At 45.3% G+C, this 25,948-nt stretch overlaps 1 protein-coding gene across 3 annotated transcripts in view; it reads right to left on the bottom strand.

Moving 5' to 3' along the window:
• PEBP4 (phosphatidylethanolamine binding protein 4) overlaps window positions 1-25,948 on the bottom strand; it is a 206,127-nt gene that overhangs the window by 92,152 nt on the left and 88,027 nt on the right. For all 3 annotated transcript variants that reach the window (XM_030312398.1, XM_030312396.1, XM_030312397.1), the window contains exon 4: window positions 4,820-4,918. In XM_030312398.1, the coding sequence (XP_030168258.1) occupies window positions 4,820-4,918 (99 nt within the window). The remainder of the gene's footprint in view (window positions 1-4,819; window positions 4,919-25,948) is intronic.

The raw sequence follows: 25,948 nt of genomic DNA, 5'->3' as shown, positions 1-25,948 counted from the left end.
AAGAGATTCAGGGCGAATTTTAGAATCATTGACGGTTTCTAGGAAGATTTTCTTTTTTGGAAGAAAAAAGGCACTCTTGTCTCCTTAATTGTTCTTAGTGTTCTTTGTCACCAATCATGATATTCTTTGTGGAAGGTATTAATATACCATCTTCCTGTGTTCAATATTCCCATTAACAATAAAAAGTCTAATGAAAATATCTGCATGAAAAGCCCTGAGCACTAATTTCAGAGACAAACAGAAGATGAACCAATAAGCTTTTCTTCTGAAATGAATGATGCAAATTAATTGATATCTTAATTAGGCTTTAGCATGAAGACTATTAGTTCGATTGAATCAGAACTCAAGAACATCTTAAAGGAAAAGCTGAGGACATGGCAGGGAGAGAAACGTTGTGTGTCAATGCTCTGTTGGAAATCTTTTGTTCAATGAGAGATTTTTCAAAGAGGGGGCGGAGAAGGGCGGCATGCTGTTTGCAGCAGTCCTTGCCTGTCCTGGTCGGGCCAGGTTCGAGGACTGACGTTCAGTTTCCAAGCTGATAGGAACCCGCGGCTGTGGCCAGTTCCTCCCTGAGAGAGCCCCTGTGCCTCAGCCTCCTTCCTCTGCTTCACTAGAGTAGAAACTCATAGAAGGCGGAGACTTCCCCTGCTGTGTTTGCATCTCTAACCCCAGTGCCAGTGTTGGTGCCTGACTTAGGAGCAGTAAGGGTAACATCACAGCCACCAACGATACATACAGCTCGCTACGTGTTCTGGGTACTGTTCTAAGCTCTTTACTTAAAACAACTCATCTGAACTCCATAACAACAGGGTGAGGAGGCAGGGGCTATTGGTATCCCCACTTTTAAAGTGAGCATATTGAAAGACAGGTTGAGTACCCTGCCTCCCAAGATCACATAGCTATACTGTCAGATTGGAGCCCAGTGGTCTGGCTCCAGAGTCCTTGCCTTTATGCTTGCAAACAATGGCCAACCCATATTTGTTGAATTAAGTGAACAAAGGGTAACATGAATGCCTGCTTCCTCCTGGTGGACTTCTCGCTGGTTTTTGTACAAGTTGTCCAGGGGTCTAGAGCTTTATCCCACCCTATAGTAGACACTTGCCAGCCTCTTTTTAGGGCAGGGAGCTGCAGATGTTTGCTGTATTCCTGAGAAATTATTTGTTTCCACCTGGATAGATGGCCCCCAAATTGTCCTTACTGAGGGGCCCCCATGGCCATGGCCCACCCACCACGCAGTTAGGTTTGTGTTCCTAATATCAAGGCCAGCCTGGGTTCCACCTCTGTGGTCACTGTGAATCACAGGACCATCATCACTTTATGTCTGTAGTGACTTTATGGTGTGCCTTATTGTTGAGGCCACTTACTGCTGAGGGTAATGATAATATAGGACTCACTTTTTAGTTTTTTATTTGAGAGCATGAGCAGGGGAGAGGGGGCAGAGAGAAAGAGAATAGAGAGAAAGACAGAGGCAGAGAGAGAGAGAGAGAGAGAGAGAGAGAGAGAATCCCAAGCAAGCTCCAAGCTCAGTGCAGAGCCTGACATGGGGCTTGATCCCCGAACCGTGAGATCATGACCTGAACTGAAATTAAGAGTTGGGTGCTCAACTGACTGAGCCACTCAGGCACCCCACTGGGTTTACGTTTAGCCCAACATATTAAGGATGAGAATTCCTGAAGGGTTTGAATGTTAGCCAGGTGTATTTGATTTCCCAAGATAGCAGTCTTTGGGGAGGTTCCCTGGAAGCATCTGTCCATAAGAGGGAACCAGAAGGAGAGCCCTGGAATGGTAGGAGAACCACAGAGATTACGTTTGCCATCTTACAGGGAGGACAAGGTGGCATGCCTCTTGCCACCATGGAGCTGATGGGAGAGATGTAGTGTGAACCAGACCATGTGGTATGGCCAGAAGGGTGTGCAGTTTGGAGTTGGGGGCCTTGGAATGAAGACCCACCTAGCTGAGAGACTGCATCATCCAACCTCTCCAGGCTTTGCTTTCCCACCTATAAAATGGGGATAATGCCTAGTTCACATGCCCTGATCGTGGGGATCAAAAGGAAGGGTTGAAAATGATTGTCACTTGAAAATTGCTCCCAGATGGGTGATAACAATGACCAAAGCATTCAGACTGAACTCTGTGGTCTTCCTTCGATTGGCTAAATTCCTTCTGGAGACCTGTTAAACTTGTATGCCTCGTTCTCTCCAGACTGACGGAAGTGGTGCCTGGGAATCTGCATTTTAACACATTCACCAGTGGATTTGAACATGTTGTAATGTCTGAGACCTACTCAGCCTCAGCTAACGCCAACACAAAGGAAGTGCTTCTGGGTTTGATTAGAGCCTTCCCTTTTTTTGGCCAAGGGCCACAGCCTGAGACCTAAGTGAGCCTGGTTTTCATACTGGCCATGCAGCTAAAGGAAACTGGGGGCTGGTGGGCAGGCTGAGTGGATACAGCTGACAAGAGCTGCTGCTTCCTGCTGGACACTTGGATCAGGGAAAGTGGGTGAAAATGTGCCTGAAACCCAAGCCTCCTCCGGTCTAAGCGGGAAGGCTGGGGGCCACACCCGGGCAGGTGGCCCTGATAAGCTCTGCGGCTTAGCGGTCTTGCCGGACAGCTGCCACCTGCCACCTGCCACCTGCCACCTGCTCTGCTTCTCAGCTGGGCTGCTGAGAACCCACGTCTGCCCTGCAAAGCTTCTGTGAGAGAACTGTCCTGAGTGCATACTGGGGTGAGGGCAGTGGGTGGGGCGGGGGGCTTCGGCTTGGAAGAGAGGCAGTGTTATGGCCCCAAGGTGCCCTCAATCCTGAAATTATCCCATCCACCATGGTTTCTGAAATCTGCCTCAGAACTGCCCAGTAGAACCCTCTTATGGACAGCCTGGTGTGTGAAGAGCTGCACTACACGTGTCATGTCTGGAGCAGTACTCCTTTCTTGAGAGTTTCTCCCCCTTATGACTGCCTGGGAATCCCAAGTATAGAAACTGGCAATGCTCTAGATTGGGGCAGGATCCAGTATTTTTCCCTTTTGTGCCTTCAGCTTCTCTCCCAGCCTTGATGGCATGAAAATCCCCCAGCTCTGCCCCTTTGCATGTTTATGGTGTTTCCAAGGCTCTTTACCAGGATGACGGGTGGTTGGCCAGGGGAAGTGTGTTGAAGCAATGTTCCTGCTTTCCCTCAGGAGCCTGGCTCAGGCACTGTCCAAAAAGCCTGCTGGAGGCCTCCCTGGAGGGGACTCCTTCAAGGCTGTGTGTAGCCAGGACTGCCTCTGAGGATGGGCTGTCTACCTAAGCACCCCGTGAAGGGCCCGTGGTCATTGGGCAGGGGTTGGTTGACAGCATAGCTTCTCCCACCAGCCCCCGACTCTAGGGGCTGTGAGAGCCCCTGCCTTGCTCAGGAGAATCAATGGATAGTTCACACCGATACCCCTTCCTCTGACCCACAGTGGGGGAAGGAAAAACACAAACTCCTTACATTTGTGGTGCTCTCTGTTTTCCAAAGTGCTCTCAGTATGCTCTCTCATTGGATTCTTGCGACAACCGTATAGAGGAGGTAACATGGTTCCCATCTTACAGACAAAGAGGAAATACCCGGAGGGACTCCGAGTGACTTAATAGAGATGATGGGTTTGGGAACCTGTCAACCTAGATCCAGACTTAAGTCTTTTAGTTCTGGGTTCCCACTATCTTTTTTTGGTTAAGTTTTCTTTATTTATTTGAGAGAGAGAGACGGAGAGAGGAAGAAAGGAGGGCAGAGGGAAGGGATAGATGAGAGGGATAGGGGAGGGAGAGGTAGAGGAGATAGAGAGAGAGAGAGAAGAAGAGAGAGAGAGATAGAGCAGAGACTTGCACGCACTCCGTGCCGTCAGCAACAGAGCCCAACACAGGGCTCGAACTCACAAACTGCGAGATCATGACCTGAGCTGAAACCAAGAGTTGGAGCTTAACGGACTGAGCCACCCAGGTGCCCCTGGGTTCCCACTATCTTTAACTTGATGACTATGCAAAGCCATCTGTGAACTCTCTAGGCACAGATGCATGAACGGCTGAAGCTAGCATGGATTTCCCAAAGTGTGCGGACAGGCGCTCATGACAAAAGATTCACTAGGCAAATGAGGCTGGAAAACAAATGCAGATTATATAGTGCACATTAGAATATTAAAAGCCTAAAAAACCCATCAGTGAGGAATGTGATTAATACAGTGTAGCCTGGGGTCTCCAAAACTTGTTTGGGAATACAGCCTCCCCCCGGCCCTACATAATGCCCGTTACCAACCCTCCAGATCTGTGTTCCTCAGACCTACTCCAGAAAGGATGAGCCAGACTCCTTCACAATTATGTGATGGCCAAGGGACACAGATGAGGGAGACACTTGTTTCTGTACAAAGAAAGGAGACTGCCCCTCAGCCCATCAGGAGGACCCCCTGCAGGACTCTCCCTGCCGGCTCTGCCACCTGGACCACACAGTCACACCCTGTGCCTCTGATCCAGGCCCCTCATGGTGGTGCGTCTGATCCACTTTTAAATTTTCAGAACTGAGTTAACCGTTAAATCATCAGTAACTTGAAATTGGCCATGGTGGAAGTATTTACACTATAGAAATCGCAAACACTACAAGTTAGGGCTCTCCCCCCCGGTTTACCTGTGCACCACTGATCCTGGACCTTTTTCAAAAGTGTTAGAAAACCTGGGAGGGGCTGTGACAGCTGAGTGTAGGGGGCAACCTGAGTCCCCAGCCCTCCTGAATGAGAGCTGAAAACTGCCCAGAACGGTAATCTTCCAGCTATAAGCCCAAGTGAATCAGAAAGCGCCTTCTGGCCTGCTTACCTTGATATCTGTTACCAGCCAATGTCTCCAAAATTGAGCCTTGGGGGAAGACCTGCTAGGGGCATCTGGATCCACCATCACCAGGATGTAGGTTGCACCCTGGAACAGATTCATCACAAAGAAATGTAGCACCATGACTAGAATTCTGATAGGAAAGCTGCAAGGTGCACACTCTCCTTTTATCTCTCTTCCAGCCAAGAGGGGCTGACCAACCCCTACCCAGTCCATCCCCATTCTTGTGCCATTCCTCTTATGTCACGTGTTTACTCTCAGAGAAGTGAAGTCTATTAAGTAGATAGTTGAAAAGCTTGGCTTTCCCTTTATGAAGAAGAATAAATCAAACAGCATAGTTACTAAGCATCCAGAAGTCCCTAGCATCATGCTAGGTGCTGTGATGGAAGCAGAAATTTAAAAAAAAATTAATGTTTATTTATTTTTAGAGAGACAGAGACAGAGCACGAGTGGGGGAGGGGTTCACAGTATAGCTGGAGGAACTTATCTACTAATTCAGCAAACACAGGAGAACTTAGTCTGTGTCAGGAATTGTACCAATTGCAAGGAATACTAGGATTCACTCATCCCTTCAAAAAGCATTTTCTGAACACCTACTATGTGCCGGAAATTGTTCTACAGGCTAGGCATCCAACAGAGAACAGGACAGTGTGAGCCATGCTTTCAGGAAGCTTTTATTCTTGGTAAGAGACACAGATTTTTTTTTTAACTCAAAAAACAAAGAAACCAAAACCACAAGGAAATGTCCAATTGTGATCAGTACTATGATTAAAACAAAATAGAGTGGGATGAGAGGGAGCAAGCGTTCCAAGAAGGGCAAATAGCTGCTACAAAGGCCTTCAGATGGGAACAAGCAAGCATTCGAGGAACAGAAAGGATACCATGTGGGAGGCACCTTGGTGGCTCAGTGGGTTGAGCTTCTGACTTTGGCTCAGGTCATGATCTCATGGTCTGTGAGTTTAAGCCCCGCATTGGCTTCTGTGCTGACAGCTCAGAGCCTGGAGCCTGCTTCAGAATCTGTGTCCCCCCTCTCTCTGCCCCTCCCCCGACTCGTGCTCTGTCTCTGTCTCTCAAAAATAAATAAACATTAAAAAAATATCATGTGGTTAGGAGCAAGCAATGGAGAGAATGGACACGGCAGGTTTGGAGAGGTGGTTGAGAGCCCCAGAAGGCTTGGTAGACCTTGGTAGGGGAGGAGGAGGGTTTTTTCTAAGTGCAATGCAGAACCAATGGAGGGTTTTAACCAGGAGAGTGATACACTCTGATTTACGGGTTTTTTTTTAATTTTTTAATGTTTATTTATTTTTGAGAGAGAGAGCATGAGCCAGGGAGGGGCAGAGAGAGAGAGAGAGAGAGAGAGAGAGAGAGACACAGAATCCAAAGCATGCTCCAAGCTCTGAGCTGTCCGCACAGAGCCAGATGTGGGGCTCAAACTCACAAGCTCTCCAAGATCATGACCTGAGCTGAAGTCAGACACTTGACTGAGCCACCCAGGTGCCCCTGATTTATGTTTTTCAAAGATTTTTTGGTGGCTGGATGAAGAATGAATGGCGAGCGGGAGGTAACAGATGAAGCCTGGAGGCCAGTCAGGAGGCTGTTGTCTTAGTGAAGGATGGTGATATATTGGACTAGAATGGTAGCAATAGAGCTAGAAACAAGTAGATGGATTGGGGAAGTATTTTTAGGGAGAATCGATAAAATCTGTGGATGGATGGGACAGTGGGGCAGTAGAGGGTGGGGAAAGAGAATCTGAGGGTGTTTCATGAGTTTCTGGCTTGAGCAACTGGGTGAATGGTGCCATTTAGTGACATAAAAGACTTGGCAATGAGATTGTTTGAAGAAGGGTATTGAGATTTCTGTTTTAGACATATTAAGTTGGAATTACTTCTGAAAAGATAATCAAGTATATAAGTCAGAGTCTGGAGTCTAGAGGAGAGATGAGGAGTAGACATATAAGTTTTGGAGTCACTGACATATAGACAGTCCTAAACCCATAAAATAATGAGATTCTTCATGGGTAGGTTAGACATGGGGCAGAAAAGAAGTCTCTGGACCAGATTCTAGAACAGCTAATGTTTAGAAAAGAAGAAAATCTGACAAAGGAGACTGAATCCGGGGTGGGGGGGGGGCACACCTGAAGAGTAGGGATCATGAAAGCCGAGCCAGAAAGTGTTTCCCAAAGGAGGAGGTGGTGAACTGTGTTCAATGATGCTGAAAGGTATGGCAAGATGAAGACACGGATGTGACAATGTGATTGGACAACTTGGGAACAGTGTTAACTTGGCAAGACCAGTTTCAGTGAGGTAGAAAGGACTGAGGTTTGATTGGAATAGGTGGAGATGAGACGGGATGATAATTTTAGTGTGAAGGTCAGCTGAGACATGGAGTGGCTATTACTAGATGGGAAGGAAGAGCCAAGAGATTTTTTTTAATTGTTTTTATTTTTTTTAGGAGATAGATGATAGTCAAGCATGCCAGCAGGCCAGTGGAAATGATCCAGAAGAAAGGGAGATCTAGTGACAGAGGAAAAGGGGATCACTGCACAAGCCAAGACTCTGGAAAGGTGGGTGGAGACAGGATCCAGAGCAAAAGTGAAGGGGACCGGCCTCTGGTAGACACAGAGGATACAGGTTCAGATGCAAGGGAACTGGAAATGTGATGGTGAGGAATGGGGAAATTGTCTTCTGATTACTTCTATTTTCTCAGTGAATTAGAGGCAAGGTCATCAGGGGAATAGGGATTATAGGAGGTTTGGGGACAAAGAAGAAGGTGTGAAATAGTCATTTTGGAAAGTGAGAAAACTGACTATACCATAGGTTGTCGTAAGGTTACTAGGTAATATTGCATTCCACATCTGTGTGCTTTTAATGGTAAAGTGCAGTTGAGAAATAAGTGGTAGGTGGGTTTCACTTGATAGGACTCGGACTGCTCAGTAGTCTGGATGAGAAGGGAGTGGGAGAGTAAGATGTGAGTAAAGTACAAAGAGAAGAGCTGGGGCTCCTCTTGATCTGAAGGGAGAGACAGACACAGACATAGCTGTAGAACAACATGCGAATGCTTGAGTAGAGAAACATTTATCAATTACTAAGGGAGTACAGAGGAGGGAGCCTAAATCTCTCTACCTCAGCAGTCCAGGCAGCCTTCACAGAGTTGTCTTTTTAAAGAAGTTTTTATTTATTTATTTATTTACTTAGAGAGACAGGGAGAGAGGCAGAGAGGCAGAGAGAGAATCCCCAGCAGGCTCTGCACGACAAGCACGGAGGCTGATGTGGGGCTTGAACTCACAAACCGTGAGATCATGACCTGAGCCAAAATCAAGAGTCGGATGCTTAACTGACTGAGCCACCCAGGCACACCGAGTTGTCTTTTGAACTTGATCTTGAAGAATAAGCAGGTAAAGGGTCAAGAAACAACTCTGTAGACAAAGGGAAGGGTCTGTGCAAAGGCATGAGGATGTTTGGGGAATGGCAAGAATCTTGGTGTGCTGGGACATAAGACATCTGGAAAGGAATGGCAGGTGACAAAGCTGAAGGTTCTGGGACAAAATAATAAACAGTCTTACATGTCCTAAGTTGTTTAGAATTTGTTTTGCAATAGGACCCACCGAAACTGAATCGATGACTGACATGATTAAATGTGTGCTTTGGGAAGGCGCATGGTAACACTGAGTAAAAAAACTAAAAGAGAGAGAGAAAAAAAGACAACTGGGATACCCTGAAGAGAGACTGCAAGAGCAGTGTTGTCCCATCAACAGTGTGAAGTGACTGGATAGGGCAGATAGAGGAGAGGGAGATGTTCAGGATGACCCTGACATTCTATCGTGGGCAACTAGCTGACCATGGTGCCGTGAATATTAGGAGTAACAAATTTGGGAGACAGTGGGTTTGGTGTTAAAACATGCAGGCAGAGACATCTCTGACATGGAGCTCTGAGGTAGGAGCTCTCTCACGACTAAGCATGTGAGTAGTGGGCGTGAGGACAGATGAACCTGTCAGGGAGAACAGGTACAGTGAGAATAGAAGAATGGGTAGGGTGGAACTGGGGACCCCGAGGGGTGGGGCTGTTGAAGAAGGAGTGGGGTGGGATCAATAAAACACAACCATCCAGGGAGAGGACCACAAGCAGTGTGTGCTGCAACAACTGGGGGATCCGGCAACTTGCCAAAGAGTAGGTTAGAGATAAAAACACGGTTGAGTGTTAAAATCCTAAAGAGTCACTGAACCACATATTAGATGCTATAGAAAATTAAATGAGAGAATCTGAAGATAGAGTCCAAGGAAATTCTAAGAACTCAGAGAAAGGATAATCAGATTGAAAATATTAGGGGCAAGTAGGATCATATCCCAAAGAGCCTGTGTGTGTGTGTGTGTGTGTGTGTGTGTGTGTGTGTGTGTGATTCCAATGGAATTCCAGAAGGAAAAACTGTACAACTGATACTCCCAAGAATAGGGAGCCAAAGCAGTAAGAAAATAAAAAGAAACAAAGTGTAAATACTGTAAAAGAAATAACATCTATCCTCTGTCTTTTTTTAAAATTATTATTAAAATTTTTTTAATGTTTTTATTTATTTTTGAGGACAGAGACAGAGCATGAGCAGGGGAGGGGCAAAGACAGAGGGAGCACAGAATCTGAAGCAGGCTCCAGGCTCTGAGCTGTCAGCACAAAGCCCGACGCGGGGCTCAAACTCATGGACTGTGAGATCATGACCTAAGCTGAAGTAGGACGCTTAACCGACGGAGCCACCCCAGGTGCCCCTGCTCTTTGTCTTTTAATTACTATTATTATTATTATTATTTTGCAAGTGACATGACTGCTTACATGAGAAATCCAGAAGAATCAGTTGGAAACAACTAGACTGATATTCAGTAATGAGTTTTTATGACATGCACACAAAATCAGTACTTATTAATAACAGTCAGAAAATATACTTTTAAATGCCATTTTTACAATTGTAATAAAAACTACAAAGTATCTAGCAATAAACCTGATGAAAAATCAACGACTTAGGACAAAGAAACCAAAACACTACTGATAAGCATAAAAAGAAAACTTGAATAGATATGGGGACATGCTATGGTTTTTAAATTAAAATAATCATTTGCAGGGGGGGCGCATGGGTGGCTCAATTGGTTGGGCACCCGACTCTGATTTCTTGATTCTTGATTTCAGCTCAGATCATGATCTCATGGTCGTGCGATCTAGCCCCACATTGGGCTCTGTGCTGGGCATGGAGCCTGCCTGGGATTCTCTCTCTCCCTCTCCTTCTGTCCCTCCCCCTCCTGCATGTGTGCTGCACACTCCCTCCCCCACCATCTTAAAAAAAAAAAAAAAAGAAAGAAAGAAAAGGAATAATCATTTGCCAATGTGTTAATATCCTTCAATTAATTACCTAATTTAATACAATTCTAATCAAAATCCTAAAGAGATGTTTTGGGAACTTCATGGAATAATTCTAAAGTTCAGAAAAAGAAAAAAATTAGCCAACGCAATATTGAAAAACAGAGAAGTGGTATTGATTTTGTAGATATTAAAATATATTATAAAGCTACAATAATTCAAACAATGTGGTGTTGATTAGGAACAAACAAGCAGTGGAAGCAAAGTAGAAAATCTAGACAGAAATCCATGTCTTTAATATATGTGTATTTAATAGGTGATCAAGCTTTAATGAAAGATATGATATTTAATATATGATAAAATTATCAAACAAGTGGAGAAAGGATAGATTATTTTATAAGTGCTGCTGGGACAACTGGGTCACCATGTAGAATAAACTTCAGTCTCTATTTCTCTCATATGCCAAAAAATTTTCAGATTTAAATGTGAAAGTGAAAAAAAAATCTTTAAAACTGATTTAATGAAATTTACTAAATTCATATAATGGAATACTCTGTTGGAATTAGATCCTTATATTTTAATATGGAAAAATATCTAAAATATACTAGTAAGTGAAATAAGCTGCAGAATAGTGTGAATGATATCATCTAAAATGTGCAGGAAAACTTTATATATCTAACTATATATATATTTATAGATATATTTGCATATGCATAGAAAATGTCTGGAAAAGTACACACCAAACTGTTAACAGTAAATGGCATGAAGGAAAAGATTGATATATTTAACTAGATATAATTTTGAAACTTTTATATGACAAAAAAAAGGAAGCAAAATAAAATTCAAAGACAATGCTAGGAGAAAATATTTACAAGATCTATGATAAAGGATTAATATCCTTAATATGTAAAGTACTTTTTAAATCAATAAGAAAGAGAATAAGAACCCAACAGAGGTATACATAAGCAACAGGAATAGGCAATTCATAAAATAAGAAGCACAAATGATCAACAAACATGAATATTCAATTTCATTAGTAATCAAAGATATGCAAATTATTTTAAAATCCTATTTTGCCTACAAAATGGACATATATACTTTTTATATTTATTCCCAGAGTATGTGGAAACAATGGGTATGTTACAAAATCTTATGTAAAATATGATTTCATTGTCTTTGTTAACCAATAACTGTATCATACCCCTCCATGGAAAACTATATATACCCCTCCATGGAAAGAGGACCAGAAAAATCAGAACCAAAACGTTGGCTATCTCTAAGTGATGGGATAATTATGAACTATATTCTTCTTTGTATTTTTCTGCATTTTCCAATTTGTGCAATAAAATGCATTGTTTTTACACATAGAAAAAATGATTTTTTAATATGGAAAAATATCTAAAATATACTAGAAGGTGAAATAAGCTGCAGAATAGTGTGAATGATATCATCTAAAATGATTTTCTCATCATTAAACCCTATTCTTCTTCTGGTCAAACAATGCCCAGAGGAATTCTTTTCCATGGCAGGCTACTTTTCCTTCCTTCCCCACTCGGCTTGTCACTGCCCCTCCGGACCCCCACCTGAAGCTCTCCCACACTGGTGTCTGCTTCTTTTTTTTTTTTTTTTTTAATTTTTTTTTAACGTTTTATTTATTTTTGAGACAGAGAGAGACAGAGCATGAACGGGGGAGAGGCAGAGAGAGAGGGAGACACAGAATCGGAAGCAGGCTACAGGCGCTGAGCTATCAGCCCGGAGCCCGACGCGGGGCTCAAACTCACGGACCGCGAGATCGTGACCTGAGCTGAAGTCGGACGCTTAACCGACTGAGCCACCCAGGCGCCCCGTTGGTGTCTGCTTCTTTAAGTGGTGAACCAGGAGACTGGTCTTTGTGGGTGAGTCCCTGCTGCACAGTTCTGTCGGAGGTGGTTACATCCTGAGGTTTTACCCTAGATCCCCTCCCTGTTAAGCAACCCCATAGCAGACCTCTTCTAAAACTTAGCAGGAAAGAGAGGGCTTCTGTGGTGATGGTCTTATACCTTCTCTCTCAGTGCAATCAGGGAGCTGGTTTTCAGCCCCTTTCAAAGACCCCAATTGTGCCTGAGTGGTGGCGTGTGCTTGTAGTCCCGGCTACTTAGGAGGCTGAGGCAGGAGGATCGCTTGAGCCCAGGAGTGCTGGGCTGTAGTGCGCTATGCCGATCGGGTGTCCGCATAAGTTTGGAATCAATATGATGACCTCCCGGGAGCCGGGACCACCAGGTTGCCTAAGGAGGGGTGAACCGGCCCAGGTCAGAAATGTAGCAGGTCAAAACTCCCGTGCTGATCAAAGACCCCAATTGCCAACAGAAGCTCCCTAGCAAATATTTAAGAGGTGGGGTGATGTTCAGCAGATAAACTGGCAAACAGGCTATTCAAGAGCGTGGTTCATAGCTAGACTCCTTGGAAGTCTGACTTGGCCCTCGCTTGTTCTCTGCCGGTCCTTGGAGCCGACAGGCTGGTGTAAGGTGGGGTGACAGAGATGAACCAGTCTCTTGGCACATGACCTTAACGTCTGGCCATGGTGGTCCATCTTCTAGGTGCGGCCTAAGAGAAGAATGTGCAGTCAATACTTTCAACAATGGATTTGTCTCAGAGATTGTTTGTACTTGCCACATGTCTTCTTGCCTATGATGAAACTGTTTTGTACTTCTTTGGGGGTGTCACGCAGACCTGCTTGCTGCACTGCGGGCTTGGGATCTTAGCTAAGTCTTTCTCCTCTCTGGCTTATTCCTAGAAAAGGAGGGGACTAATAGATGGTCTACTCACCTTCAGATTCTAACATCCATTCAGTGGATTCCGAGGTGTCTAGATATCATGTGAAACTAATCCTGTTTAAATGAGCCAACAGTCCCGCTTTGGTATTTATCCAAAAGAATTGAAATCAGGGCCTCAAAGAGATGTCTGCACTCCCATGTTGGTCCTAGCATTATTCACAATAGCCAGGATGTACATAAAACCCTACATGTCCATCGGTGGATGAATGGCTAGAGACATTATAGTCTATACATATAATGGAGTATTACTCAGCCTTAGAAAAGGAGTTCCCGTCATTTATAACAAAAGGAATGAACCATGAGGACATTATGCTAAGTGAAATAAGCCAGTCACAGAAGGACAAATACTGTGTGATTCAATTTATATGAGGTATCTAAAATAGTCAAACTCATATAAGTAGAGTAGAACGGTGGTTGCCAGGGTCAGGGGAGGGGGAAATGGGGAGTAGCTGTTCAGTGGGTACAGAGTTTGAGTTCTCAAGATGAATAAGTTCTAGAGATCTGCTCTGAACAACACTGTGCCTGTAGTTAACAATGCTGTATTGTACACTTCAAAATCTGGAAAAGGGTAGATCTCATGTTCTTCCCACAACAGAATAAAATCAAAAAATAAAATAGAAAGCAGTTCTACTTGAAGAAAGCAAGATGGAATCAATATCCTTGTCAAACATTCTGCAAATCTCAGACTTTCATAGTATGCTCTGCTGGCGAGGCTATGGGGAAGCCTCCTGCATTGCTATGGGGAAGCAAAGTGGGGGCAATCTACCTTTAGGCTCAGCAATCCCATGTCTATGATTTTTGTCCCTCTAAAGATATCTGCACATTTATGAAATAACTTGTATATAAAGTATTCATTTCAGCTCCAGACAGAGCTGAACAGTAATAGCAAAAGTGGGAAATAACTCAAGTGTCCATCAGTTAGGGATTGGTTAATAAACACTGGCACATACTGACAATGGAATGCTTTATGGCTGTTAAAAACAATGAAGCTCTCTAAGATCTGATATGAAAAGCCCTCCAAGATAAATTAAGTGAAAAAAGCAGGATTGCAGAGCAGTGTATCTAGGAGCTCGCTTTTACAGAAGAAAGAGAAAATAAGATACTTCTTTACAGTGGCTTGTATTTGCATAAACAAGCTCTGGAAGGATATTTTATTTTATTATTTATTTATTTTCAATTTTAGAGAGAGACAGCACAAGCAGGGAGAGGGGCAGAAAAGAGAGGAAGAGAGAGAATCCCAAACAGGCTGAGTGCGGAGCCTGACGTGGGGCTCGATCCCATGACCCCAGGATCATGACCTGCACTGAAATCAAGAGTTGGATGCCCAACCAACTGAGCCACCCGGGCTCAGGATACTTAAAAACAAACAAACAAAAAAAACCCAAAAAACTAACAGAGGACGCAAGTGGTGATGGTAATGGGGCAGATGAGATATAGAGATGGGATGGAGGTCTCTTATACATGCCAGTTCTACTATTTCAGGTTTTGATCCACGTGAACATACAGTTGACTTCTGAACACACGGGGTTGGGGTGACTTCTGAGCAGTTGAAATCCATGTATAACTCTCACTTGCCCCCCAACTTAATAGCCCACTGTTGACCAGAAGCCTTGCCACTACTGTAAACAGCTGGTGAACATACATCTTGTATGTTACATGTATTACATACTGTATTATGTGAAACTAGAGAAAGAAAATGCGATGAAGAAAATCATGAGAGAAAATACATGTGCAGCCCTGTACTGTACTTACTGAAAATCATCTGTGGATTAGCAGACCTGCACAATTCAAGATTGCATTGTTCAAGGACCAACTGTACAACCTGCTAAAAATAAACTAAAATTGTAAAACAAAGTGAAATGTATAGTAATCATAGAGTACTATCTTGGAGATATCAGCCTCTAGTCCCTCTCTCACTGGCTGAGAGGTAATGGCCTTGTCCCTTTGCAGCAGGGAGAGCTCAGGAATCCTCATTCCATGTGTGGGGGGCACTTAGGTCAAGGGCAATTGATGGACTGGGCCGTGGGCTCCATGGCACAGGACGTGAGCAAGGAGTGGGAAGTCACGTTAAAAAAATCACGGTGCCTCCAGGTGATGGTGCCAATAGAGAAGCAGAGTTAGATCTGTACTTGTCCAGGTAAAATTTTTTTTTTAAGTTTTACTTGTTTTTGAGAGAGAAAGAGAGAGAATGCGAGCGGGGGAGGGGCAGAGAGAGGGGGGGACAGAGGATCCGAAGCAGCTTTCATGCTGACAGCAGTGAGCCTGATGTGGGGCTCAAGCTCACGAACCATGAGATCATGACCTGAGTCAAAGTTGGACGCTCAACCGACTGAGCCACCTGGGTGCCCTTGTCCAGGTAAATTTTTTAAAGCAGCTTTATGAAGTATAATTTCCATACTACAAACTTCACTCCTTTTAGGCATACATTTCAAAAATTTCTAGTAAATTAACAGAGCTGTGCAACTATCGGCACAATTTAAATTTTAGAAATTTTTATCACCCCAAAAAGAAACTTGTGCCATTTACAGTTACTCCCTGTTCTCTCCAACCAGCTCTAGGCAACCACTAATCTACTTTCTGTCTCTAGAATCTCCTTTTTGCCTTTTCTGAACATTTCATATAAATGGAATCATATGATATGTAATCTTTTGTGCCTGGCTTCTTTCACTCAGCATAATGTTTTTAAGGTTCAAATATGTTGTCACATGTATCAGTGTTTTATCCCTTTTTATTGCCAAATAGTATTCCATCATATGGATGTTGATATGCATCTCATGTTTCCAGTTGATGGACATTTGGGTTGTTTCTACTTTTTGGCTATTATGAAGCATGCTGCTATGGACATTTGCTACAAGTCTTTGTGTAGGTATTTGTTTTCAATCCTCTTGGGAAAATATCTGCAGTAGAATTGCTAGGTCATAAGGTAGATTTATGTTTAACATTTTTAAAAACTACCAAACTGTTTTCCAAAGTGGTCTCACCGCTGTGCAACCTGACCAGCAGTGTCTGAGGGTTTCACATCTTCACCAAGACTTGTTACTGTCTGTCTTTTGGATTGTGGCCATTCTAGCAGGTGTAAAGTGGCATCTCATCATGTTTTTAATTTACACTTCCCCCAATGACCAGTGATGTTGAGCACCTTTTCATGTCCTTACTGACTATTCCTATATCTTTGGTGAAATGTCTGTAGAAAGCTTTGTGCCTTTGTAATTCTTCTTATTATTCCAGAAGGAATTTTAATAGGTGTATCCCAACTGGGGGTTAGGGGAAATGGGAGTAGAGAGAGTGGAAAAGAAGGAAGGAAAGTGAGAAGACGAGGCTACTGACTTTGAACTCTACTCTGAACAGGGGACAGAGCTAGATATGCCTTATCCTTGAACCTCTGGTTTCTGCCCTCAGCTACCATCTGTACTTAGGGTTGTCTACTAACTGTAGCTCACCGGTGACACTGATTCTTCCAGCAGGGAAAGGTCAGCCTTACAGATAGTCACCACAATCCAGGTGAGCAGAGAGCACCCACTGACACTGACGCCCCCAAGCCTAGTGAGCCAAGTCTTCTGTCCCCTGCCTCACTGCCCATGCTGAGAGAGACTGTTGAGCCCCAATCTCCCCTGCGTCCCATCCTGAAAACAGCCAAAGCCTCTCCCACTGACCTCTTTCCCAGCCACTGGTCCTCTACCACACCATCATGCCCTAACTACTCTTTTCTTCTTTGCCTGAGAGTCAGTCCTCACTCCTCCACCTTCAGACACTTCCACTCTGCCCAGCAAAAATGCCACTGAGTAACACACATCTCCCCTCTGTCCTCTGTCTCTCCATAAATTGCTCTACTTCCTTGCCTTTGCCTGAACCTCACCTGGAGGGCCCCTTCACCTTAGCACTCTCAAGTACTGGTGTGTGTTCTCTTATGCCCCACAAATCCCAGGGTCAGTAGACCAGGAGGTGTCATTGCTCCCTGTTGCCACGTCCTTCTTTGTGGCTCAGGCCATTCAACCATACATTCTCTTTCTGTCCTGTTTGCTGTCACCTATGAGCTCATGGTTGCTCCTCCTCACTCATCAAAGACACTGGTACCTGCTCATGATCTTTTCTTCCCTACATCCTGCTGTCATCACAGTGACTTCAGCAAACCTGTGGAACATCCATCCAGGGCCGTGGCCACTCTGGTTCCCGCACCTCCCTATCTCAGACAATCTTCTCTTTCTCTGTCTCAACCATCAACAGTCACACTTTGAAACTCATCATCCGAAGCTGCTCCATCTCCAAAGTTCACAAATTCTGGCCACAACCTCCTCTCTGTTCAGCTTACTTCTTCAACTATGCCCACCAGGACTAGTCTTTGACCTCAAAGGGCATCCTGACCATTGGTGACTGTCCCTGCTCCCAGTACATTGACTATCTCCCTGTGCTCACCTCCTCCCCCACTTCATAGGCAAACCCCATGGAAGAGTTGTCAACACATACCATCTCCTCTTCCTTACTTCCCACTTACTCTTTCTAAAAAAAATTATTGAAGTATGGTTGACATACAACACTCTATTAGTTTCATGTGTACAACAAAGTGATTCAACAGTTCTATATGTTACTTGTGCTTACCACAGTAAGTGCGGTCACCATTTGTCACCATACAGAGTTAATACAGCACTATTGTATTCCCTGTGCTGTACTTTCATCCCTGGGACTTCCCATATATTCTTTAACCCACTCTGCCCCGATGCTTCTGCTATAGCCCTTGCTAGTGTCACCGAATGCAGTGGGCACTCTCCAAACCTCATCATACTTGGCGTTCCTCTCAGCTGCACATCACAAGGTGGGCCACCTCTTCCTTACTGAAATGCCTTCTGTGAATGCCATTCTCTTCCCCATGGCTCGTTTTCCTCATGGCTGGATCCTAAGCTCTCTAAGATCTGTCACTCTTACCTCCTTCACAGTAGTCTCAAACCACAGCCATATTTATCCTCCGACCCCCAGTTCTCCTCTGAACTCCAGACCCTATGCAACATGACCCACTTCTCTCCCTGTGGCTGTTTCAAAGCACCTCATGCTAATCATGCCCAACAACACTGCTGGTGTTCCAGAGTTTTCTGTTTGCATGAGTGAAGGCACCCCCTTCTGCTATTGCAAACCAGAAGCCCAGGAGTCAGCTTCCAATCCACCAGCAGTCTTGTCAATTCTTCCTTCCAAACATCTCTCAACTCCACCCACTCCCCCTCCTCTCTACCACCACCACGTCAGCCCAGGCTGCCATCATCTTTCTTCTTGTCTACTGTAATAGCCTCCTAAATGGTTTCTTCATATTCGCTTTGACTCCCTAATCAATTTTCCACCTGGATCCAGAATATCATTTCAAAACACAAGGAAGATCATATGATCCTGGTGCTTAAAATCCTTCACTGGCTTTCCACACAACCTTAATGTGTTCACAAGGTCTTGAATAATCTGACCTCTGCCCACCTCTCCTTGTCATTTTGTGCACATGCCCCTTGCACTCTACTCTGCTCTCACGGGCCTTCCTATTTCTAGGGTCTGCCATGTTCCCTCCCACTCACCGCCTTTGCATATGTTCTCCTTGTGTCTGGAATGCTTCCTCACTCCCAGCCCACCTTCTTTAATCTAGTGAACTCCTATTCATACTTCAGAGCTCATGGTGACTTCTCTGGAGAAAGGTCCCCCTCCTCCTGTTCCATGCTAAGTTTCTTTGTTAAACATGCTCACGTTTCTTTCCCTCAGACACTCTCTGCAGTTTACAGTCAATAACCCATTCATTGGCACACGTTTTGATTAATGTCTACGTCTTCTGCAGGATTATAAGCTCCTTGGAAGCAGGGATGGTGTCTGTCTATGCTCAATTATATCTCCCCCAGATTACAATGTGTGGCACATAGAAGACACTCAATAAATATTTTTGAATGAATACATGAAGCGAATATTGCACCTGGTCCAGGTGGTTCAATTGTTCACTTGTTTGTTCATTCATTCATTCAGCAAGCATTAACTGAGCCCTCACCATGTACTAAGCAATATGAGAGGGGCTGAGGATAAGAGATGAGAGAGACATGGCCTCTGCCTCTGAGGAGACAGCAGTCTCATGGGGCACTGGACGCATGTACAAATAATGTAAGTACCCTTGTGCTCTAAGCAGGCACACTGCTAGTGCTGTGGAAGCCAACCTGAGAAGGTGACTAACTCTGCCTGGGGTGACCAAAGATAGCCTCATAGAGGAAGTTGCCTCTGAGCAGGGTCCCGGTGAATGGAAGATCTGTCCAGGAGCAAAGGCATGCAGGGCAAAAGAAACAGCATGCACAAAAGCCACAGAGATATGGAAGGGGGGAGCGAGTTATTCTGTGTCTGGAACCCAGAGTCCCCAAGGTCGAGGGCCAAGGCCTGGAGGGCATCAGAGGCAGCCAGCAAAGGTGATGAGGCAGATGGCAAGGTCACGTATGCCAATAAGATTTGTAAATGGGGGTGTGAGGTGACATGGTCAGACACAGGGCTTAGAGATGAAATGCTTGTAGGTGCTGGGGGGAGGGTGGATCTGAGTGGGCATGGTTGACAGCTGATCATGTGAGGGATGGGTCACATGGCTTAAGAGTGGTCATTCCCAGAGTAGGCCAGCAAGCCACACTCTCTGTAGTGCAGATTCCCTGGGGAAAGGGGCTGATTTGGGGGTGCACCCTTGAGTCTCAAGGCCCTCTCCCTCCACCTTGCCATTCAATGAGTATGTGTGCCTGCCTTTCACAGAGAAGAGAAATGAAAAGTATTTGAACAGAAAATGACAAGATTTGGGTAGATAGTCCCAAGTCCTGGTAGTACTGAGAAGACAGTGCTTATGTTCATCATGTTTTTTCTTTTCTGATACTTTAACATCTAAAGCTTTGCTGACCCTGGAGGGGCTGCCACTTCCTGGACAGCAAACACTCACCTTAGAGCATGCTCTTCAAATGCAAGCCTGTCAGCCCAGAGCTCATGCCCTTCACCACCTCCTTGATCGAGCTGAGCCATTGTCCCCTTTCCCTACTCACCCCAGGGCCAGGGACCAGACAACTAGGGGCAGCTCCTATGCCCCAGAGCCCACTGGAACTATTCAAACTAGCCAATCCTAAACCCATCTACCCTGATTATCCTCCCTTACCCATTTTGTTTCCTTCATGAAAATTATAATGAAGATTCTCACCCACACTTTCTCCTCACTCCTTCTGCCTCCTGACAGACCCTGGTGCTTCCCCATGTGGCCCTGTGTGGTGTTCCATGACTCCTGTCTCTAGGGATCTGTGAGTATAAACACCTTCCTTCATGACCATCATTTCCATCTGCATGCCTTATCATAGCTGACTAAAACAAATCCCAAGTACATTTTACAACAGGGTCCTTGACTCCTTGACTCAGAGAGTCACCAAGCCCACCTGGAAACTACAGCAAACTGGGGAGTAACCAGGATTGCATTTCTGTCATTTTCAGATAGGATTATGGATGTGGCTGGCTGCGTACAGCACTTGCTTGTCCTTGAGTGGGAGACTGAGCTGACCTGATATGATTAAGTTTTGTGGTCAACTTGAGTGAAGACCCATCTTCTCCAAGGCAGTAGCTCTTACCCCAATAAATATTAGAATCCCTAGGGGAGCTTTTCAAAGCTACCAAGGCTGGGACCTTGACTTAAAGGGTCTGGAATGGGGTCAAGACATTGGTGTCAATTTGGAAGTTTCCCAGGTGACACTAATGTAGACTTAAGGGTGAGAACTAAAATCCTAAAGTCTGGTTTCCCAGGTCCCTGATCAAATCTGCCACTGACTAAAATCCAGGCTTCTTTCCTCTTACTTAGTGCACTCCCAGAGAAGAGCGTGTGCCCTCCATGTAAAGAGGACAGCCTCCCCTGACCTGCTGGAGTCTCTTGTGCCTGAGGACCTGAAGATTAAGGGGCTCAAGCACCAAATCGAGAAGCTGAAGTCACAAACACAACTCACCCTCCGCTCCCACTATTCATTATGATGTTGGTTGGAATACAAATTTAGCCCATGGTGGGTTGGTTGTGTTTGAACCTCCCCCACAAAGTTCTGTATGGGAAATCTAGTTAAGAGCCTTCTTCCTGGGGGAGGTTGAGTGTAACAGCTGTTCCTCACCAGGGCTGATGGTCCCGCCAGGATGCAGTTCGGGTGTTGCCCCTTGAGCCTAAAGCCTTTCATCCCCAGGAATAGACTCACATTTCAGGCTGGCATCCAGGGGCACAGCCTTTCGCTCCATAGCTGCTCACAAAGACACTTCCTGAGCTGTGTGATAGAGGCACCTTAGACTGGGAACTGGGGCTCATGTCATGCTTTGATACAATTTGGAAAAGGTGTTGTGTAGTCACTATGGATCAGCTATCCCTCTTCCTTGCTTTTCTCTACTGTAGAGGCTCTAAAACTGCAATACTGGATTTCCCAGTGTTTCCTTCACTAAGCGGGGGCCATATTCTGACCAAGAAGATGTAGGAGAAAGTCCCTGGGCAGGGATATCTTCCTGAATAAAAGGCACAGGCTCTTTTGTCTCTACCCATTCCCCTCCCTCCCGCGTGGAATGTGAATGTGATGTTGGATGTGTGGCAGCCATCCTATGACAAAGAGGGGACAAGCATGAAGTTGAAGGCCTATGTGGTGAGGATGGTGAAACAGAAAGATGGAAAGAATCTGGGTCCTTGAGCTGTTGAATCTGCCTGGCCCCTCAACTTGCTGCATGAAACAAACAAACCTGTTCAGTTCCTGTGGGAGGCAATTTTCTTCCTTGGACCCAAACACATTCCTACCTAAAACACACATCAGTTTACTGTGCTGGTTTTAAAAGTGAGTGTCAGAGGCTGATCTTCAGAAAGGCATCTTGATGTTGTGAGATTACTCAAGTAAATGACACAGGACCTGGATTCTAGCCCCGGTTGTTCTCTGGATGTATTTGGGTAAGTTATTTACTCTTACCCAGGTCCAGTGTACTGATCTGCAAAATGGCAATAATATGTGTCTCACACAACAGGGTTATTCTAAAAATAAAGTGAATTAAAAGTGTTTAAGACTGTGAAGCAAGTTCCATGGGTCAAATTTTGTTACTGTGAACAAATAGCCTCAGTGTTTGTTCCCAGTGGTCTCTGGACTAGCAGTTACCTTGACAGGCAGAGGATTTCCTCCAAATAGCCCATCTCCAGCTGCCTGCACCCAGAGAGATGGAACTCCTTGGCACCTCCAGTCTAGCCTGGGGACACTGGGGCACACACAGATATAGCTCTCTCTCTCTCTCTCTCTCTCTCTCTCTCTCTCTGTCCCCAGGGAGACTATGTTTGCCTGGAAATGTGACTGATTACAGAACTCTGAAATACTGAAACGAATTGGGGGCAGAGTTTCCTTTACAGCAAACCTAGCCACCAACTGTCCAGTGTCTCCATGGGGCTCCCAGTGATGGGTGTCCCTCACTTCCTGGGGACGTGACTCATTCAAGTACAGCTCAGATTGATAGAAAGGGCTATGTCTTATGGAGCCCAAAACTTGGCCCTTACAACTCACGCTTGATCCTGTTCTTTCTTCAAGAACTGCATTGAACAAGTCCTGTCCTTCTTACACATGGCAGCCTTTCAGACATTTGAAGGCAGTTACCATAGCCTCACAAATACCTTTTGTTCAGGCCAAAGGTCCTCATTCCTTCAACTAGTTCAGCTACCTGAGGCTACATCCTACACTGTCTATACAAAGATGTCCTTGAGCGGTTCACAAACTAACAAGGGAGACAGATGTGTAAACAACTACAGTACAATGTGACACGCTGGCTATGGGAATGCAGGTGAGGGACCAAATACTTCCATGCAGAATGGGGAAGGGTTGGGGTGGGAGGGTAAGCCTTCATGGTGGTGGTGGTAGTTGAAAAAAATGGTGACTTGGCAAGGGCTGAATGCTGGGGTTGGAGGCTGCAGGTGACTTGGGTCCCAGTCAGTGAAGGCCATGATTTGGTGTGGCCAGAGTCACATTACTGGAAACAAGGGGCCACTGCATGGGAAACTCCTTCAAATGGAGATTATCATTCTGAGTCTACCCTTGGAGAAACTGCGGCTCAGAGGGATTAGAGGACCTGTCTGAGGCAATACACTTTAGTGATTGATGTGAATCCTACTCAGTCACTGTGTGACTTGGGCAAGTTGCCTAAACTCTCTGGGCCTCGGGCTCGTTATAAAATAGAGATAATGATATTAACAATGCTTTTATCTTGGATTGTTACACAAATTGAGTGAGTTAATAGATGGCTCAGAATAGCACCCTGCACATGTCAAGTGATCAATAAATGCCAGTCATTGTGAACAAGCGAATGGCTTTGCTGGGATTTAAAACCATGTGCCTGGTCTCTCAATTCCACCCTCTTCTCGCTTCACAGAAGGGCAGGCACAGGTCAGAAGGCAGAGGGGCATATTTAGGGTGGACTTCTATTTACAACAATATGGTATTTGTTTGCGTGTTACGGATTCCTCCACACCTAGGTCTCTGCACACTTGTGCAATCTAAAACACACATACTACAAAGACGTATTTGTTGGCAACACGTTCCAGCATCTCTGAATCAAGTGCCTTCTGCTACTGCGCTGGCCAGTCCTCTGGGGAGGACAGTCCCTCCACAGCATCTGCCTGCTCAAGATGGCTGGGGGAAGGAAGTTCGCTGGGCTCATGGGATTCTGGCTGTGGATTCTGGGCTCAAGGGAGCATGGGTGGCAGAGTGGTGAGTTCAAGTCCTGGCCAAGTTCACTGCACTCTCTCCACTTCCCAAAGCCTGTGCTCTGGTCCACTGCAACTTTTCTGTCTTAATAAAGCTAAGGAACTTATTCAGATTCCAAAGCCTCACATACAGCCACACAGGCACAGAAATCACAGCATATCAAGTGACGAATTGAGATATTATCTGCACGGCATGGTAGGGAAAAGAGGAGACTGACGGAAGGGAATGGGAAAGGAGGAGCTCAAAAGCAACACTGAGTTGGATCATTTCTTTAATCTATCAGAAGGATATCTCCACCTCCCAAGCTATATTCACTTCCACCCCACTCACCAGTTCCTCCTCTGGCTTACCTATTTCTATGAATGGCACTGCCATTTTGTCAGCCACCAAATTCAAAATATGAATCATCTTTTGGCTCTTCCCTCTCCAACCATGCCCAGTCCTTTTTAGTTTCCAAGTTTAGGGTCTCTCTAGACTCCATTATCACCTCTCCTCATTCTCTCTGCCACCAGTGGGTGAGTCTGCACCAGCTCTTGCTTCTAGTATTTCAACAGTGGGCTCCCTGGCCTTCTGACCTCTCTGCCACCTTTCCCACTCATTTGCTGCTGGCTTGGTAAACCAGTTGTCTGGAAAACAAACAAACAAAAACAAAGCCTGATTTGTAATGCTCCCTCATTTCCGTGGGTAAATATTCACACTGTGGTCCATCCAAGTTACCAACGTGAGGTCACAGAATGTGGAGTTGAAAACAGAAGCACAAAATTGGCTCCTGCAAGCACACAACTGCCCAATAATCTAAGGAACAGCCTGCCAGATTTGTGACTTAAATATAAACTGTGTAACCTGGCATTTCAGGCCTCCTATAGCTTGCTCTCATGTAACCTGCCTGGCTAATCCTACCACAGCACTACACGTGCCCACGAAGACTGGTGATGCTTCTGATCTCCAGGGATCACACCTGCTTTCCTACTTCTGTGCCCATCAGAAAATCCTTTCCATTCTTCAAGACGTATCTCAGATGCCACCCATCTCCTCTATGAAGACTTCTCCTGAGCTCCTTGAACCAGACAAGGTGCCCTTAGTATCTGAATTCCAATAACATTTTGTTTGTACCTTTTTGCTGGGCACTTATCATAGTCTGCTATGTATCTGGTTATATGTGGGCTTGTCTCGGTCCCTCTTATTAGATTATGATTTTCTTGAAGGTAGGGACTGTTGTGATTTTGTTGTTCCTAAAGTTCCTAGCATATTTTCTTACACATAGTAGGTGGTTAACAAAGATCCTTTGAAATAAATGTATCCATTTCCTATGCCAGGATTTTTCAAGCTCTAGAAGAATGAAAAAGACTTCTGATCCCATAGCTGGACAAGCCCTGTGTACTGCTGGCCCTGATACTGTGTCCCTTTCTGTGGAGCTTCTGCCTTTGTCTCCTGGCTTCAGCCTGGGGAAGCTGGAGGATCTGGCTCCTGAATCAGGCCTCCCATGTACCCATGCCTCCCAGGACGTAAGATCAGCTCAGCCAGACCCAATGTTTCCTCCCAAGAGCTGGTTGGATTGGCTCCTGGCTGGGGTCAGCAAATTCAGCATTTGCCTAAAAGCCAGGCTTGGGCCTCGGCTGACCTAGGTAGCCTTGGCCGTGGAAATGGAGCTGGGGCCATCCTGCCAGGCCTGGCACCAAGCTATGGCTTGGCCTCCTCTGCTCTCGGCCTAAGCAATCGCCAAGGCCCCTAGTGTGAAGGAATTTGAGTTCTAACTTTAGGTGGCTACGTGGCTGATGGCTGTGTTTGTGAATATCTCATTCCTACTTTGGTTGCCCAGCTGGTGGGAACAGAACGGGTAGTCATGGGACTGTCATCATGTGCTGTCCAGGTTAACATGTAGCATTTCTATTACTATTAACAGACTTTCTGCTCCTCACTCCATCTGTTCTCTGAAATAATTGCAGTTGTACAGACCATGCCTTCGCTACAGGCAAGCTCTGGGGAAGAGGATAGTGCTTTTATGAGAAAAAAAAAAGTGTTAAAAAATAACAGCAAACATGAGAAGAGAGTGGGAATGAAGCTAACAGCAGGTTTCCAATTTCTTTCGGATTCCGGCCTGCAAAGGTGGCGTTTTCACACTTGTTTGGGGTGACCAAGCCCAGCCAGATGGGGGTGAGTGGCTGGGCTGGTGGTTCAGCCTTTTGGAAGTGGTGTTGGTCACCAGGGGATAGGGTCCCAGTTGAGGTGGGTGGAGCCCCGATCGGGCC

Source organism: Lynx canadensis, chromosome B1 (genome assembly GCF_007474595.2).
Source record: "Lynx canadensis isolate LIC74 chromosome B1, mLynCan4.pri.v2, whole genome shotgun sequence".
In the NCBI taxonomy this organism is placed as follows: Eukaryota; Metazoa; Chordata; class Mammalia; order Carnivora; family Felidae; genus Lynx; species Lynx canadensis.
This window is presented reverse-complemented; position numbering and strand designations above follow the sequence as displayed.